This window comes from Podarcis cretensis, assembly GCF_951804945.1.
Source record: "Podarcis cretensis genome assembly, chromosome: 1".
Lineage (NCBI taxonomy): Eukaryota > Metazoa > Chordata > Lepidosauria > Squamata > Lacertidae > Podarcis > Podarcis cretensis.
Genome location: NC_137170.1, coordinates 47,727,268 through 47,745,885, shown reverse-complemented (window position 1 = coordinate 47,745,885; position 18,618 = coordinate 47,727,268). Strand labels below are relative to the sequence as shown.

The 18,618-nt window shown below is 39.6% G+C and overlaps 1 protein-coding gene and 1 long non-coding RNA gene across 8 annotated transcripts in view; one reads left to right on the top strand and one right to left on the bottom strand.

Annotated features, from left to right (window-relative positions):
• Positions 1–18,618, top strand: part of SIPA1L1 (signal induced proliferation associated 1 like 1) — a 163,683-nt gene that overhangs the window by 110,414 nt on the left and 34,651 nt on the right. For all 7 annotated transcript variants that reach the window (XM_079989840.1, XM_079989837.1, XM_079989841.1 and 4 more), the window contains 8 exons: positions 1,105–2,909; positions 3,772–3,902; positions 5,757–5,945; positions 7,567–7,741; positions 11,198–11,301; positions 13,828–13,985; positions 14,996–15,569; positions 16,534–16,808. In XM_079989840.1, the coding sequence (XP_079845966.1) occupies positions 1,421–2,909; positions 3,772–3,902; positions 5,757–5,945; positions 7,567–7,741; positions 11,198–11,301; positions 13,828–13,985; positions 14,996–15,569; positions 16,534–16,808 (3,095 nt within the window). In that variant the 5' untranslated portion in view covers positions 1,105–1,420. The remainder of the gene's footprint in view (positions 1–1,104; positions 2,910–3,771; positions 3,903–5,756; positions 5,946–7,566; positions 7,742–11,197; positions 11,302–13,827; positions 13,986–14,995; positions 15,570–16,533; positions 16,809–18,618) is intronic.
• Positions 1–18,618, bottom strand: part of LOC307224097 — a 58,144-nt gene that overhangs the window by 37,047 nt on the left and 2,479 nt on the right. The window contains exon 2 of the long non-coding RNA XR_013842423.1: positions 10,606–10,651. This is a non-coding gene — a long non-coding RNA (uncharacterized lncRNA). The remainder of the gene's footprint in view (positions 1–10,605; positions 10,652–18,618) is intronic.

Here is an 18,618-nt window from a genome sequence, read left to right as displayed (position 1 = left end):
TGAGCAGCGCGCCCCGGGCTTCAGGCAGATATCCGCAAGCCTGGGGAGCCCGGCGGGAGTCCCAAGGCTTGCGGATAGCAGCCTGTTCTGGGGGCTGGGGTTGGGGGAAGCTCGGGCTTCCCCTGCCCCAGCCCCGTGCCGGGGGAAATCCCCCCCCCTTTATTCCCCCCCAAAAAAACTAGGTGCGCCCTATAGGGCGAAAAATACGGTACATTTCAAAAACTGCTTTCATGCAATTTATGAAGAGCTTTTTCCTGAAATATTGTAACTGACTTTCATTTCACTTTGCTGCTACTGCTGAGCTTCAAGATACGTCTTTTTAAAGATGTCTTCTGAATTTTGAGTAGAAAACCAACCAGTTAATAATAACAATAATAATAGTCATAACAATGATAGCAACTAATAAATAGATGAAAAGAATTGCTTCTCAGGTCTGTCCTTGGGATATCAACCAGCAGTAGTAGCCTGGTTCAGCAGTCATCTCCAAATCAATCCTGACTACTCCATACAAAAACTCATAATTTACACCTGGTCTTCCTAAATCATACATGTAATCAATAGACAATCTGCTAAGAATGGCTTGAATCCTAAGTAAATCCCATTCCATAAATGTTTACAAAATTGAGCTTTCATGCTTCCTCCTTTCCTCTGCAGTCTCCTCTGCCCCCCAAAATCTTCTGTTGAGGGTTGGAGGACCCTCTGGAACAGAGTGACATGAGAAGGGAGAAGGAGCAATTGCCAAAAATAGGGGGTGGAGAGTCCCACAGTACAGAACCGAAAGTGCTTTCCACTGGCAGAACAACAGTTTGGATCCAACTCAGTATCTCCTAACTGAGCAGCACATCTGTTCTTTCTCCATATTTATAGATGGTAATAGCTTTCCTATAGTTCGTTGATCTAGAGAGAAGTCTGTTGTATATATTGAAAAGTAACTTACATCATTCTGCATTCAAAGCTGTTAAATACAGTATGTTAGGTCTCAATCGCTGATCTTTGTGGTGAAACGTACTGAGAAAGCAACTACTGTATTGAAGCTTTCAGTTTTCTGCTTTATATAACTGTGAATGTGCTGGCTAATCACTTTCTCTTCTTTATTTGCTCTAGGATTAAAGCAAGTTTACCAGTTGAAAGTTCATTCTTCAAACGAAGATTATTATTTTTTGACGTATGGAAGGATGACTACTTTTTGAAATGGATGGATTAAGACTTCTAAGAAGTCAAAAGTGATTGAACAACAGTCGTTCGTAGAAAAGCTGCATCTGTAGAACATTTGCCATTATATTACATGATCATAACTGGGATCTCATGCAACCTTTGTGTTTTCTGGATAACCTTCTCCGGAAGAGAGTTATAAATGTGAAAGGCAGAGATGGCTGTGTTTTCTTTTGGAGCTTACTAAGGATAAACACGTTTTCCAATAATGACCAGTTTGAAGCGGTCCCAGACTGAAAGGGCTGTTGCCACCGGAGTGTCAGATGGAACTCCTAAAGTCCACTCAGATGACTTTTATATGAGACGCTTCAGGTCACAGAATGGTAGCTTGGGATCTTCAGTGATGGCTCCAGTAGGCCCTCCACGCAATGAAGGGTCTCATCACCTTACATCTACTCCTGGAGTACCTAAAATGGGGGTTAGGGCCAGGATTGCTGACTGGCCCCCAAGGAAGGAAAATGTCAAAGAAAATAGTAGATCAAGTCAAGAAATGGATACATCAAGCTGCCTTGATAGTATGTCTTCAAAAAGCAGTCCTGGGAGCCAGGGAAGCTCTATTAACTTGAATTCTAGTGACTCTGTCATGTTAAAGAGTATCCAAAACACACTTAAGAGCAAAACAAGGCAGTCTGAGAACCTAGATTCTAGGTTTCTCACTCCTGATGGATACCACAGCTCCCCAAGAAAAGCTCTTCGCAGAATAAGACAGCGAAGTAATAGTGACATTACCCTAAGTGAGCTTGATGTAGATAGCTATGATGAATGTATCTCTCCCAGTTATAAATCTGGACCATCACTGCACAGGGAATATGGCAGCACTTCATCAATAGATAAGCAGGGTACTTCAGGGGAAGGTTTTTTTGACCTATTGAAAAGTTATAAAGATGAAAAGTCTGACCAGAGAGGTCCAGGCACCAGCAAATTCTGTGAACTCCTTATAGCTAGTGGAAGTAAGGGCTCAGGATTTTCCTTGGATGTGATAGATGGACCCATAACTCAGAGGGAGAACCTTCGACTATTTAAAGAAAGGGAGAAGCCACTGAAGAGGCGTTCAAAATCAGAGACGGGAGATTCTTCCATTTTTCGAAAGCTGCGTAATGCCAAAGCTGAAGGGGATCTTGGGAAGTCCTCAGATCTTGAGGACAGCAGATCAGAAGACAGTGTCAGGCCTTGGACTTGTCCAAAGTGTTTTGCCCATTACGATTGCCAGAGCATATTATTTGATTTAAATGAAGTGGCAGTTAACCGGCACAATGTGATCAAACGAAGGAATACAACGACTGGAGCTTCTGCTGCAGCAGTTGCCTCATTAGCTTCTGGACCATTGTCCCATTCTGCAAGTTTCAATTCCCCAATGGGCAGTACAGAAGACTTGAATTCCAAAGGAAGTCTCAATATGGACCAGGGAGACGATAAAAGCAATGACCTTGTTATGAGTTGTCCTTATTTTCGTAATGAGATTGGTGGGGAAGGAGAAAGAAAGATCAGTCTCACAAAATCTAACTCTGGATCCTTCAGTGGCTGTGAAAGTGCCTCCTTTGAGTCCACTCTTAGCTCTCATTGCACAAATGCAGGAGTGGCTGTTCTTGAAGTACCCAAGGAAAACCTGGTGTTGCACTTGGATAGAGGGAAGAGATACATCGTTGAACACGTGGATCTTGGTGCATATTATTATCGTAAATTCTTCTATCAGAAAGGTGAACAGTCATTTAATACCTTGAACAGCATTATTCTTTGCTATTTTACAAAATGTTCTCCAAGTACTGCCTGGCGCACAGAATGTTTCTTGATCATTCTAGGCATAATTCATATAAACACTTAAATTTTGCAATTTGCTTTTTAATAAAATGACAGGGATTTTTTTAGACTTTATAGTTTAGGCAGTTTTCTAACATGTACATGGCACGAGACCAAATAGAAAGGTACAATCTACAGAAAGATGCAGAGGTTTTAAAAATATTTTGGAAATGGAAATGTAATTAAAACTTGTTTAACAGGGACTGTGAGAATGTTCTGGCACCTATAGCATTGTGAAACATTTATTAAAATGGTCAAATGGAGGTTTCTCTATTATAATATATTTCATTGTACTAAAAGGTTTTTCCAAATCTCCAGTTGACACAATTCTTCTTACTGTTCTAGAAAGGGAAGTATAATTAACATAATTCTGCTGTGCCTTTAATACAGAACATGGACCTCAGCCTGTAGGTTGGGAAAATGTCTGCTATGCCTGGAAGATGGTTTTGTGCTTTACAACATTCAAATATTACACTGAGCATGTGAACCAGATGTTCATAGCTACAACTGGTAGCAGTTTCTGTTATCACAGTGGTTAAAATGAGTATCATCAAAATCTTTAGGATTGGTTCCCAGTTGTACGTGCATGCTACATTTGCCCATGGGAGCATGTGCCCATGGATGTTTGGAACTTGCTCACATGTAGAACAAAACTGTCCTTAATCCTTTACTTATTATGGAAATGTAACATACAGAACCCTTTTTTTCTGAGATGGAAAATAATTTTTTCTCCTCCCGCACCCCTTTTTTTAAATGCACAAGAACACTGGAACTACTTTGGGGCAGATGAGAACCTTGGTCCCGTAGCTGTCAGCATCAGAAGAGAAAAACCTGAAGAAATAAAAGAAAATGGATCGCAATACAATTACCGCATCATTTTCAGAACTAGTGAGGTAAACAATATATGGAAAGTATAAGAATAAGAAATGCAAAAATGTATTTTCTATATACTCTTAAGATTGACTGCAAATGCGAGTTGTATAAGGGTTATTTTCATGTTTTGCCTGTGGTCTTAAAGGTACTGATCCTTTAAATCAGAAAATATATAAGATGACAGAAAGAGCTACTCAAAAGTGGAATGGACTACCTCAGAAGGTGGAGTCACCTTCATTGGAAGTTTTTAAGTAGAGATTAGATGGCCATCTGTCAGGGATTCTTTAGGTGTGATTTGTGCGTTGCAGGGGATAGGATTGGATGACTCTCAGAAATCCTCCCACCTCTATGATTCTACACTGGGTTGTTTTAGATCTGGGTATCTATTTTTTTTTAGGGACGCAGGTGGCGCTGTGGGTTAAAGCCTCAGCGCCTAGGACTTGCCGATCGAAAGGTCGGCGGTTCGAATCCCTGCGGCGGGGTGCGCTCCCGCTGCTCGGTCCCAGCGCCTGCCAACCTAGCAGTTCGAAAGCACCTCCGGGTGCAAGTAGATAAATAGGGACCGCTTACCAGCGGGAAGGTAAACGGCGTTTCCGTGTGCGGCTCTGGCTCTGGCTCTGGCTCTGGCCAGAGCAGCGGTGTCACGCTGGCCACGTGACCCGGAAGTGTCTCCGGACAGCGCTGGCCCCTGGCCTCTTAAGTGAGATGGGCGCACAACCCCAGAGTCTGTCAAGACTGGCCCGTACGGGCAGGGGTACCTTTACCTTTACCTTTTATCTATTTTTAATTGCCATTTTTTGCAATGTTGTAAACTGCTCTTGAGTATATAATATTTTATATCAGAAGGTAACTTGATCTCCAGGTGTTCTTGACTACAAATCCCAGCGCCCTTGACTATTGATCATGCAGACTGGGGCTGATGAAAAGTTACCACTCACTAATAACCAGGCTTGGTTCACACATACCTAAGCCGCAGCTTGTTTAGCAAACACGTGGCATATTTAAAGAATAAGCCAAAACACTAACTTTTTGTAAACTGCTTTGAGGTTTTGTTACACAAGTGGCATGTAAATGTTGTGAACCAAGCTTTGGAGAAACAATTTGTTGCTTATTTGTTCTGTGAGATGACACATGGCTTGTTGAACACAGCCTATGTCTGCTTAAATCATATTTACATCTTCTGTTCCTGGTACTTGGATTAATTTTTACATTTTCCTGCTTTAATTTTACAAAGAAACCTCCCTGTTTTAAAAAATTGAACTAGGTGTAAATCAAGAGAACATGCTAGTTTATGGACAGCCTTTAACATAGAAACCCAGGTAAAAAGAAATATCATATAGACAGAAACTGCCTTGATTCCCTGTCGGGGGAAAAGACAGGGTATAAATAAACATGTTATAATAATAGTACTAATAACAATAAATTAACTAGTCCAAATGTTGAGTTTGGGCAGGTGGGGAGCATTGTTCTTGTTTTACTTCTGCGTTAACAGTAGCACAGAGGTGCTTGACTTAATGAAACAAAACCATTTTGCAAGCAAGGAAGAAGCAAAAAGTGAATGCATGAGTAGCTTGTCCATCTGTTTTCTGTATTTCTGGATAACATATCAAGAGGAAAATTCCTGCATCTTCTAGGAGCACAATGCCTGCTTTTCCATTTAAGGAATCATGCAGATTGAACTTGTGTAAGTTCTTCATATATTGGTACTAAACAAAATAATGATGCAGACATGCACAACTTAGTATAATTTACATATTGGAGTTTCTTTCTTATAACATTTGAAGTACACTACCCAGGAATCCTTAGTTCTTTGGGTTACTAGCCTACCCCCATCTTCCCTTCATATATCTAAGTAAATAACTTTGGTTTCACAGCTTACAACCCTAAGAGGTTCTGTCTTGGAAGATGCTATACCTTCAACTGCAAAGCACTGTACAGCTAGAGGGTTGCCCTTAAAAGAGGTGCTTGAGCACGTGGTTCCTGAACTGAATATACATTGTCTCAGGTTGGCCTTCAACACTCCTAAAGTCACAGAACAACTTATGAAACTTGATGAACAAGGGGTAAGTTCAAAATAGCAAACTTTAATCCTTTACTAGGCTAGCATTACGGTAACAGATCTAGATATCTTTTTCCCCCGCCATGTCTGGAAACTCTAAATAAATCTACCAAGTCTATCCAATGCTACAGAATAAAGGGTTTGCCTGAGATCTCAGGACTTAGAGTTTGCTGCCAAAAAAAGTGAATTAGGCAAACTCAAAAATTCTGAAATGTGTACTGTTTAAAGCAGAATATTATAACCCAGCATGTTTAATTTCTTTCTGCATGGTATAATGGAAGACAGTGTGTAAGACATTGATACAAGAATGATGCCTTATTTCAGCTGCTTATGTCATCCATGACATATTAGGGAATATCATGATACATTCTAACTAACAACTAAAACCTCTTATGGTATTAGACCTTGCTTTTTAATATCTGAAGACTCTTTGATACTGCTTTTTTATATCTAGAATTTTATAACAGAAATAACTTAACAGACATTAACTTAAAAGAAATTAAGTAATTAACTTAACTTAACAGAAATACACTAGCTTGTATTTAATGAAGCTGTTTAGTTGGTGGTGTCCAAAACCAAATTATTCAATTCATTGTTTGGATCTGTTCCAACTTGGTTTTCTGGCCTCGTTCGGAACTGAAAGTGGCTTCATTACTCTCTTGAATGGCATATGCTAGGAGATGAATGGGGCAGTGAGACACTGTTTAGTCTCCAGAACCTCTCAGCAGCTATCAGTAGTTTATTTATTTTATTATTGATTGGAAATATTTATAGCCTGCCCTTCATCAATACTGATACCAGGATGGAGTACAACATAAGATAATATAACAACCAGATTAATATATAATCCACAATAGAACACGAAAACCCACTTAAAAACTTCACTAGGTGCATATTGAAATCTACAGAATTTGCTCCCATGAGATTGCCCCCAACTTGGATGGTTTTAAAAGCGATTTAGACAGATTCATGGAGGATGTGGCTAGCCATTGTGTCTAATAGCCACTGATGTGTTCTACCTCTACTGTCAGAGGCAATATGCGTCTCAATATTAGTTGCTGTAAATCACAAATGGAGAGATTTCGTGTCCTGCTTCCCATAAGCATTTGGTTGGCTATGTAAGAACAGAATTTTGAAGTAGATGGGACTTAAAGTTGATCCAGCCACACTTATGTTCTCAGTATTCCATTGACTTGATTATTTCCATAGACTAAACTACACATTTAAATTCAAATCATCTCCCAATACAAAGATAATAGTGCTGCATTCAAGTCAAAACTCAATGGCATAGAAACATTACGCTGAAGTTTTTAAGTTTGTATCTACAAAACTGAAGTCTACAGTTTAGAAACTATATTTTTCTTTCTCTTTCTGTTTTGCATCCTTTGGGGGAAATCTTGAGTTGGAAATGCAAATAGCAACCGATGTCCTTTGCAGAGTGATTTGAAATACACAAATTTAATGTGCCTACATTTATTAGTCATAGTTTTCTCATTGTTGAAGGGGAAGAGGAAGAAGTCAGTGGTGACTTTTGGAAGGACTCTCTATGTTAGTCTTTTAATGCAGCATAGATGCTACATAAGCTGATGAGAATGCAAAACTTGAGTTTCTGTTTGTGTTTACAGCTAAGCTATCAACTTAAAGTGGGGATCATGTACTGCAAGTCTGGACAAAGCACAGAAGAGGAAATGTACAACAATGAATCAGCAGGCCCGGCCTTTGAAGAGTTTCTTCAGTTACTGGGAGAACGGGTTCGGCTCAAGGGATTTGAAAAGTACCGTGCTCAACTAGACACAAAGAGTAAGGGACCCTCTCTTATGCAGATTAATAAGACATAGTTACAGCCATGGTCAGCAAATAGGTTTTGACAGTGGACCTATTGAGGAAGTGGAGAGTGGCAAGCCGCCACTCTCTCTTATCCTTTCAGTGTGAACTTCTCAGAAACCTCCTCATTACAACACTGCAGCTGCAGCTCATCTTTGTTACAAAAGTACTTGTTCTGAGAATTTGGTTCATTTATACAGTCCCTCATGTTGATAGTCTATCTTTAGGGCATCTTCTCTTATTAGTCCTGAAATTTAATTTTGCTTGTACATGGCGTTTCACATGTAATTTTGCAGTGTACATGGCGTTTCACAAAATAACCTAATCAAAAGACAAGTTCCTGTCCTAAAGAGCTTTCAGCATAAAATACCTTCTTTCTTCTTAATCTCTACATAGTTTCCCCTCAATTGAGTGCATTAAAACATAGTTCCTGGCTTGGTTTATAAAATTCATGGCTAAAATGAAGTAAAGAAGTGACTTTTTGCCAAGATCTTGAAACAAAATGCATGTTTTTTAAGGGAAGGGGAGAAATCTGCAAAATTACTCCTGTAAACACCTCAGTGTGTAGTCCTCCCTGTGAAATACACACACCTATAGCTGTGAGCTTTCATTATGTGGTATTTAGATTCACCCGTGCGTATTGAGGTCCATGGTTATCTCACTTGCGGTATAGGAAATTAAAGTAAAGAATGCGTCATGAAAGTAGAAAAGTGTTCGCAAACAGTGCAGTGAATTTTCTGTTGCCATGGTTTCTGCTGTTACTGATGTTTTGACTATAGGCAGCAGAGAAGGAAACGATTAAAACATGAAATAACCTAGAATATTTTAAAGCCATTTAGATATATTTAGAAACGCCAATAAATGTCAAAATCTGTAGTACAAAACTGAAATTACTTTATTTCTTTTGAATTGAAATGACCTTCCCCTATTTCTACCTAGTCATTGCCATGTAATTTACCTGTAATGTGAGGGGTCTTATGCAGGAAAATATTTAAGGGAGAAGAGGGGAAAATAATGCTGGTTCTTCTAGCAAGTGTTGAAGCACTGCTTACCCACCTACCCTGGTCTTTTCTTTAAAGTTGAACTGTGCTAAAATGCAGCTAATGTTGTTGACGCTCTGCTCACTTTGCTTAAATTTATTATCAGCATAAACCTTTTCTGTTTAATGAGCTCTGAGTCCCTTAGTTTTTGCATGAGGTGACCCAAAATTGAATAGCTATTTACAGGCAGCAAGTCTATAACATGATTTGATAGGTGCTACATATTGCTTAGAACAGCTACAAAATGTGTTTATTATTTAGATTATTTACATGCTGGTTTTCAAACTGACAAAACAACCATATGCTCTTTTACTCTGAAGGATATCCCATTGAGATCAGTCGTGTTCATGTCTTAAGTAAGTGTAGATAGGAATGCAACCTAATTTTCAAAAGCAGCTGATGTGATGCATGCTACTTTTGATTTATTTTTATTTTTAATGCTCCTGCCCTCTCCCCTTAAACAAAAAGGAATCTTCAAGAGTAAATCATGTTGAGATCTTTCCCAGCCCCCTGCTACCTGTGATCCTTAACTGGCTATAACAAGGAGTGAATCTGGGGGTTTCTGCGTGCAAAGCACCTGAGCTTCAATCAATACATAGTGTCTCACTGATGTACTTGGCACTTTAGAATAACAAGCAGAACAAACAAAAAGTCGGTCCCTTCCCCAAGGAGCTGACAATGATTATTTACCATGCTTCCTTTTTATTTTCAGGTATTTAACAATCTAGTGTTAAATCCTAGACCTGAAAAACGACCAGAGTTGAAATATTCAAGTATATGAATGCCTTAAGGAAACGTTTCAGACCAAAAATTTATGCCTACTTTGTGCATCATTAGAAAATGATCATATTGAGCAATTGTGTACTTACAATTTTCTGCTTTCAGCTTGAAGAATTTCTCCATCTCAAAAGGGGATTGCATCCCCCATCCCAAATCTTTATAGGCCTAATGTTTGTTTCTCCTATGTTTTTCACACAGTAGACTTTTTATTTTGCTTTAAGTCAATGATGTTGACTTCAGATATAACCTCACTCATGGTTGAGGAGGACTGTGATTACTTACATGATTCCCAAGACACGAGTGTTTTATGATAAGCACTTGTTGCCTTGCTTGTAGTAATCTGCTAGTTCAGGTCTCGTTACTTAAGCGGCAAATGGCCTGGAGCCATTTGAAGACTCGGTTGCTTGATTTTTATTTTCCCCTGTGTTTTAGTTCACTGCTCCATTTAGATCAGTTCTCAAAAGTTTCTCTGCACACCAGAGCTATGATTATAATCATTTATGAAGTAAAATGAATTGTTAAACTAAAAGTTGTTACTGTTCTGGACTTTTAAAACTTTCAGAAGCTTGGTCATCATGAGAAGGCTGTATTTACGTTCGGCAAGAACCTTTTCCCAAATACTTGCTGCTGTGTGAAATATGCTGCCATCCTTTCCCATCTGTTTCTCAAGTTTTAGGCCTTGGTTTTGAAGTTTTCCTTCTACCAGGCAGGCAAACAAGGGACAAAATCAGCAACACATCTAATTGGGATGAGGGCACAGTGCAGATGGACTTTCCTTAAAGGATTCTGGTATCAGCAGCAAGAGACCACCCCTGCAGAAACCAATGCTGGTTCTGATTTTAAAATGTAGTCTTGGGAGCCATATTGAGAGTAGTACTAGGGCCCAGATAGGCAATTAAAAGAGGCCTGTACAACTTGTGACCCATCATAGATTACCGTTTAACAGCAGTAATAAAAGGCTTAATAATCCTTCTGCCCCCCCCATGACTGCAGAATTGCAGAACTTTAAGCACCTGCCACACTGTATGTAGTTGGTGTAGCTTGATAGGTCACAAATTGTGCAGACCTGTATTAAAATATAATTTTTTTGTTCAAATATTAAAAAAAATAAATTGTAATCATAGTTTTCCTATATCAAAGAGCTTTAAAACTAGTCTGTTAGTTAAATTACTTATCATATGTATTCTTTGGGTAGAGGGGATTGTACATATCATACATAATGCATTATATTAGGGAACATCTCTTGTAAAATGTGTATGTTAGGAAAAAGGCATTCAGGTATGTACTTCAGGAGAAATGTGCAGTAAAGTGCCTGTGAATTTTTGTGTGGTCTTCCTTTTTTAAAAAAATCACAAACTGATGCCGAAATATATCATACTGAGATTAAGAGTGGGGCGAAATGAAAAAGTGGAAGCAGCCAAAGGTGATAAATTATTCCATCTCTATTACGTACTACCTCCCTTTCAGATTTTGTTTGTATTTTTCATGTTGTTCTTGATGCTATTGCACGATTGTTCCCATAGCTGATGCTTACAACATCACGCAGTTTTGCAGCTTATGTAAAAGTATTTTAAAATAGTAAGTTGGATTTCTTTTGTTATTTGAATCTTAGCTGATTCTACTGGCACCCACTCTCTTTATACAACGTACAAGGACTATGAAATCATGTTCCATGTTTCCACCATGCTGCCCTACACACCTAACAACAAGCAACAGGTAGGATTCATTTTCACTGTGTAAAGAATTCTGTGGGTCCATTACAGGTGTAACACTAAAACATTATTTAGCAGTGTGTGAATAAGCGGAAGAAAGCTTTTGACAGACATGATTTCCCCTCCCCTATCCTCCCTAGTGCAGCCATGAATAAGAGATTAGAGGCATTTGTTTCCTGTTTTAAACTAACCGAAATGTACCATTGTATCTGAATTAGGAGGAGCTAGGTTTTCTTTAGACTGCTTTGTGAATGGGTCATAGTCATAAACCTCTGTTGAATTCTGTCTTGTTTAAACAAGCCACAGTTTACACTAACTGGAGAATTTGGTTCATTGCAGAAGAAATTTCATGATGTATGACACCATAGCATAAGTCTATATACAACTTACAGCTATAGTATTCAAGTGTTAATTCCTAGCAGCAAGAAAAAACTTGCTGCAGTCTTGCATCTGAATCAGTATAAATGCACCAAGTAGGTTTGGAATGCTCTGAAACAACATTGCTCATTGAGTGATAATGTTTTCCCCACCCATTTGCATTGTTTCATTAAGATCCTCCAAGATGTTTGAGCTGTTTAAAAACTTCCAAGTGGCTGCAAGAAGTTATGTTGCAGTAGACAAGTTGGCTAGTGATGGCTTAAGATTTTGGGAATGAACAAATCTGGGGCTGATTTAAAGTTTGTTTCTCTTTAGGAAATGTGAGTTAGGTAGTAAATCTGATCAGCATAGCTTTTTCAAGATCATTTGCTTTCACGTGAGAGCTGTGATGGAGTCAGAGAGAGAGATGGCAGTCTGGAGTACAGAAGGGGTGTTCCCCCCCCCTTTGAAGTTTCCCTCCATGTGAACTATCTTTTACTGGAAAACCTTGTCTTATTCAACTATTGCACTCAAAAAATGAAACTTCAGACAACTTTGGGGGAATCTTGTGTTTTTACTGCTTAGAGCCAGTGACTAAACTTCAGCCGAGTTGATACATTCAGCTTGGGGTAGCGCTATGATAGTGTGGTATAAGTCTTGTACAAGAGCATATGCAAACTGAAGAATTTACCTAGGTTTGGGGTAGGAAGCAGCCCTTTCATGAGTGGAAGAAATTGTGTGCTAGTGCATGGGTGGGGAACCTTTTTTCTGCCAAGGACTGCATACCAGTGGGAGTTAGGGTCAAAGCCAGTGCATGGGCAATGCCAAAACCAAAAGTACATGGGGTATCCTCTCTTTTGCCTGCTGCCGCCACTCTTCGCTCCTTGCCATTCACATGTGGCCCTTAGCATACAGGTTGCGTCCCCATGTGCTAGAAGAAGGGCACACTTGGATCCACCCCATGTGTCCCATGGCACTTTTTTACATTCGTAAAGGCAATATCCAGGGGGCGCGGGGGGCGCTGTGGTCTAGGGCTTGCCGATCGGAAGGTCAGCAATTCAAATCCCCATGACGGGGTGAGCGTCCGTTGTTCGGTCCCAGCTCCTGCCCACCTAGCAGTTCGAAAGCACGTCAAAGTGCAAGTAGATAAATAGGTACCGCTCTGGCAGGAAGGTAAACGGCATTTCTGTGTGCTGCTCTGGTTCGCCAGAAGTGGCTTAGTCATGCTGGCCACATGACCCGGAAGCTGTCTGCGGACAAACGCCGGCTCCCTTGGCCTATAGAGTGAGATGAACATGCAACCCCAGAGTCGTCCGCGACTAGAGCTAACGGTCAGGGGTACCTTTAAAGGCAATATCTAGTTTCTTTCTTGAGTGATTACTATATACTTTACCACATACATTGCCCTCTTTGATATCATTTTAATTTTTTAAATTTTCGCTAATCATTGTTTGAATTGAACTGAGCTGCGGAAGTCTATGTATAGCTGGAATTTATATCTGATTTAAACAGAAAACAAACAAACCACAAAACAATTGTTAATTCAAGGAGCTAGCATTGAATTCAAGGAACAATAACATGGTTTAGTTGATTCTGCCTGCTCATGAACATACTTTAATCTCATTATATTTTAAATGGTCAGTTTTATCATACAGATGGTTAGTGCTATGCTGTAATTTAAAGGAAGCTTTCTGGCATTCTTTTCAGGAGAAAAAGAATAAGTTGACAAAAAAAGCATAACAATAATTTGTTTGGTAACACTGCCACTATCAAATACAAAAACACAGTTTTAATGCACAGAAGAACATTGTCTAGGTTGTGAACAATTTATAATGGTTGGAAGAAAGTAGCAAGTAGACAAACATAGTGTTATATTACGATAAATTTGATTCTAGAGACATTCAAAATCTGTCTGTTATGAAGACATTTCTTGGTATTAAAATAGATGTGTAGCTGTTGTTATGGAAACAGGGGGTGCAAGATGCTAGTCGTTAGTTTCAGCATGTCATATATTGGCCAATTTCTCATTTACTTGCTCAGAATAAAACATTGAATGAAATAATTTACAATATTCCATGATTCGCAAACATTAATTAACTAGAATAATGCATAATATGCTATAAGGGGGTACTCCCCCCCCAATACCTTATGTTTCTTGTCTTTACCCTCATAGCTCTTAAGAAAACGACATATTGGAAATGATATTGTGACCATCGTTTTCCAAGAACCTGGAGCAGAGTCATTCAGCCCAAAGAATATTCGCTCTCACTTCCAGCATGTCTTTGTCATTGTCCGTGTGCACAATCCATGCACCGACAACGTCTGTTACAGGTACCTATTACTTTGTGAACACACAGAGGCTAACCACATTTTGGAATTTTTTATGCTTTATTTTACAATGCTTTTTTACTGTTAATTTTCAGGAAAACTGTTTTTGGGTTTAACATTAAGTACTTGGCAGGCTGAGAACCAGTTAACATTTCTACTTTTTTTCCACAAAAGAAAGAGCATGTGAGTTAATTGGATACTTTAGAACCAGAGTTAGCTGCCTTGCATTGAGGCCAAGCTTCAAAAATGGCCAAGTGGGCTTCATATTAACCTGGTGATAATCCTAGCCTGGGTTAATTCAGTGTGTATGAAAATAAAATAATAAAATTCTGGCGAGTTGAAAAGCAGTCTGGAAACCATGTATGCCAGATTCATGGTGGCTTTCTCACATTGTTTATATGCATGGAGTTTCTTAGGAATTCACACCTAGGGAGCAGAGAATGTGGTTGTGAAAGATAGCAATATATTGCTCCCTCTGGAAAACATCCAAGAAGAACAGATGAATTCAGTCAAATTTAACATACTACCCTTTGGAATAAAATACTGGAGAAGTCTATTCTTAAGAAGTAAGACATAGTATTTCAGTAGAAATACTTTTCAGGACTGTTGTCCATGAAGTCTCAGGTAGTAAATGTCTTAGTCTTAAGGTGCCACAAGACTCTTGGTTGTGCTTGCTACAGAAGGCTAACACAGCTGCTCTGCTGTAAAGCAGTACTGTTGCTTGTTTGTTAAAGCATTGGCTCCCATGTGAAGTAGGGAACACTAGAATGCTGTTTCATGAATCCCCAACCAGCAATTTCAGTGCTGAGTGGGGTCAAGGTCTTTGATTTGGGAGAAAAGAGGCTGTGACTGTTTTCTGTTCTTGTTTGTACTGCTAGGCCATGCTACCCTGTTGTAGATCATAAATTTTGCCGTTTCTAAAGATCAAAGCAAAGAAGTGAAACACAGAATAGAAAGATGAGTTCCGTGGATTCAGCTCATCATTAACTCACATTTCCTTTTCCTTTATGTAGCGTTGCTGCGACGAGATCCAGAGATGTGCCATCGTTTGGACCACCAATCCCTAAAGGCATTACCTTCCCCAAATCCAATGTATTCAGGGACTTCTTACTTGCTAAAGTGATCAATGCTGAGAATGCAGCTCATAAATCAGAGAAGTTCCGTGCCATGGCCACCAGAACCCGTCAGGAATACTTGAAAGATTTGGCAGAGAAGAATGTCACAAACACACCCATTGACCCTTCGGGCAAATTCCCCTTCATCTCACTTGCCTCTAAGAAGAAGGAGAAGTCCAAGCCTCATCCAGGAGTAGAACTCCACAGTTCTGGTGCTGTTGTATGGAGTCTCCGTGCTAAAGACTATAGCAAGGGTGTAGATATAGACTGTCTCCTGGGGATTTCTAATGAATTTGTTGTTATCATTGAACAAGATACAAAGAGTGTTGTGTTCAATTGTTCCTGCAGAGATGTCATAGGGTGGACTTCAACAGACACAAGTGTCAAAATTTTCTATGAAAGGGGTGAATGTGTTTCTGTGGAGAGTTTCAAAAACCCTGAAGATATCAAAGAGATTGTCAAAAGGCTAGAGGTTAGAGTTTGTTCTCCCTCTCTCCCCCCCCTCCCCCTCTCTAAATATGTAGATCTGGTCTTCAGGCATGAGTAAATTCAAAGAACTGTTATGAAAACATTAACATGGTTTGGATCCATTCTTAGATTTTGGTAACAGGTCCGTTGATAGTGAAACAGTCCCTCAACTTGTGATGTAATTGTGCAAAAATATTAATGGAAATTATTTTCTAATTCTTCTCCCAGTTCTCCAAAGTTGCAAGCAGACTAGGACAAAGAATACCTTCTTACTTATTGCCCATTGCTTGTTCAGTCATTAACTGAGACCTTTGGGTAGTGTATTGCCACAGGAGCATTGACACGTAGCACAGTCCCTGACATGTATCAAATATTATTCAAGACTTAATGTTATAGTTTCTACCTATTCTAGTAGCAACTGCATTTTATTCTCTTATTCAGAAAATAGCAGTCTCTACGACATGAAAAAAGCTGCATTTGTCTATTGCATTCAAAAATATTCATAATTAGCAGGATCACTTAGCCATTAGATCAAGTTTGCATTTTGTGTAGATAGCTGCATGCCAGTAAATAAGATGACTAAATTACAAAGAACTACCAATTTATCGAATCAATAGGGATATAATAATATAAAGGAACATTCTGTCAGCCTAACCATGAATACTGGTATATAACCCCACCCATGAATTGTCCAGATGTATTGCTACATTACCTTAATGCTTCTATAATTTTCATAAAGTTCTAAAGCCAGTGATTTATACAAAATCTGACTGTGCCTGGATTTTCATCCAGTAGTAACCTAGCCAACTTGCACTGAAAACTGTACACAGCAGTAGCTGTCAAAATAAGGAATATCATTGTCCCATCTTGCTTCATGTACCATTTTTTAAAAAACTGCCCCATGTATTTGTCTCCCACTGAATGTAATTAATGGCACTAAACTCTTCCCATCTCTTTTCACTTCTCAGCTTGTGACAAAGGGCTGTGAGTCAGTGGAAATGACTTTACGTCGTAATGGACTAGGCCAGCTTGGTTTCCATGTGAACTATGAAGGAATTGTGGCAGATGTTGAACCTTATGGCTATGCTTGGCAAGCAGGATTACGACAAGGCAGCAGATTAGTGGAAATTTGCACTGTGGCTGTAGCTACTCTGAGCCATGAGCAAATGATTGATCTCCTGCGGACTTCAGTTACTGTGAAGGTTGTCATTATCCCACCTCATGAGGATTGTACCCCACGAAGGTATTTTTATTTGTGGGGGGATAAATGAGTTCTATCTGCTGCTGACTTTTTCAGGGTGTACTCCGAATTTATAAAGCAGAAATTTTGTTCTAACTTGATCTATATAAAAATAAGAGTCGCATTTCACATTAATTTGGCTATGGATGTAGAGTCGTAGGTGGTTACTGTGTTTTTAAAGGGGACCTATTTATTCTTAGATAAATATGTTTGGGGCACCGATGACGCTGTGGGTTAAACCACAGAGCCTAGGACTTGCCAATCAGAAGGTCAGCAGTTTGAATCCCCACGACGGGGTGAGCTCCCGTTGTTCGGTCCCTGCTCCTAGCAGTTCGAAAGCACAAAGTGCAAGTAGATAAATAGGTACTGCTCTGGCGGGAAGGTAAACGGCATTTCTGCGTGCTGCTCTGGTTCGCCAGAAGCGGCTTAGTCATGCTGGCCACATGACCTGGAAGCTGTCTGCGGACAAACGTCGGCTCCCTTGGCCACTAAAGCGAGATGAGCGCCGCAACCCCAGAGTGGGTCACGTCTGGACCTAATGGTCAGGGCTCCCTTTACCTTTACCTTTAGCTATTTATTCTTATAGTATGGGAGTGCTTCTGCATTGCCATTGATATGTCAAAGCATCCCACTGGATCGTGTTACATGTATAATGTCTTTGAAGGAAGCATTGGTGATGCTGAGTATTCTCAAGTCAGATTGCTAGTGCTTGTGTTTGCTTACATTCTCACTAGTCAGTTAATAATTACGTAGCCTTTGAATAGCTGCATCTCATAGCTGCATTTATGTTGGTGATACTCACTTTTTAAATAAATGCACGTGAGATACTGCAAAATCTTTAAATGTCATATAGCTATTTTAACACTTCACTGAACAAAAACACCATTTGCGCTTTAAGCTGGGGATCTACATATATACTTATTTTGAAGGAGCCCCTGCCTGTTTTTATTACCATATTTTTCGCTCTATAAGACGCACCAGACCACAAGACGCACCCAGTTTTTGGAGGAGAAAAACAAGAAAAAGAATATTCTGAATCTCAGAAGCCAGAACAGCAAGAGGGATCGCTGCACAGTGAAAGCAGCAATCCCTCTTGCTGTTCTGGCTTCTGGGATAGCTGTACAGCCTGCATTTGCTCCATAAGACACACACACATTTCCCCTTACTTTGTAGGAGGGAAAAAGTGAGTCTTATAGAGCAAAAAACACAGTATTTGGATCCTTCAGCCTGACCTCAGAATAACTTGAGATGAGTTTCACCTTTTACTTTAACTCTCTATACAAAAGTTCTAGTTATAGTTAGGTAGCTGTGTTGGTCTACCATAGTCGAAACAAAATAAAAAAATTCCTTCCAGTAGCACCTTAGAGACCAACTAAGTTTGTAATTGGTATGAGCTTTCGTGTGCATGCACACTTCTTCAGATAAATTGAAACAGAAGTCACTAGACTTCTGGTGAGAGGGTGGGGAGGGGTGATTGACTGATAGTTGTGGTAAACCTGTTGACAACTGTTAACGACTGCAATTGGTCTTACGGGAAAAAGCAAGGGGTTTACAGCCGTTAGCAGTCATCAACAGGTTTCCCACACCTATCTGTACAAAAGTCAAGTGCCAGGGTATGAAAGAATAGAACCTTTCTCCTGGAGCAGAATGAACAAATATTATGTGAGAGGCTATCTCCTTTTCCTAACAGCTAGTTCTGTGTTAAATGCATGTTTTAAGATAAGTCAGCTCAAAGTTAGGGCAATTGATGTTTACAATTTGGCAAATGTTATTAGCCATCATTCATATTGCTGCTTTCAGATATTTTTCAAAA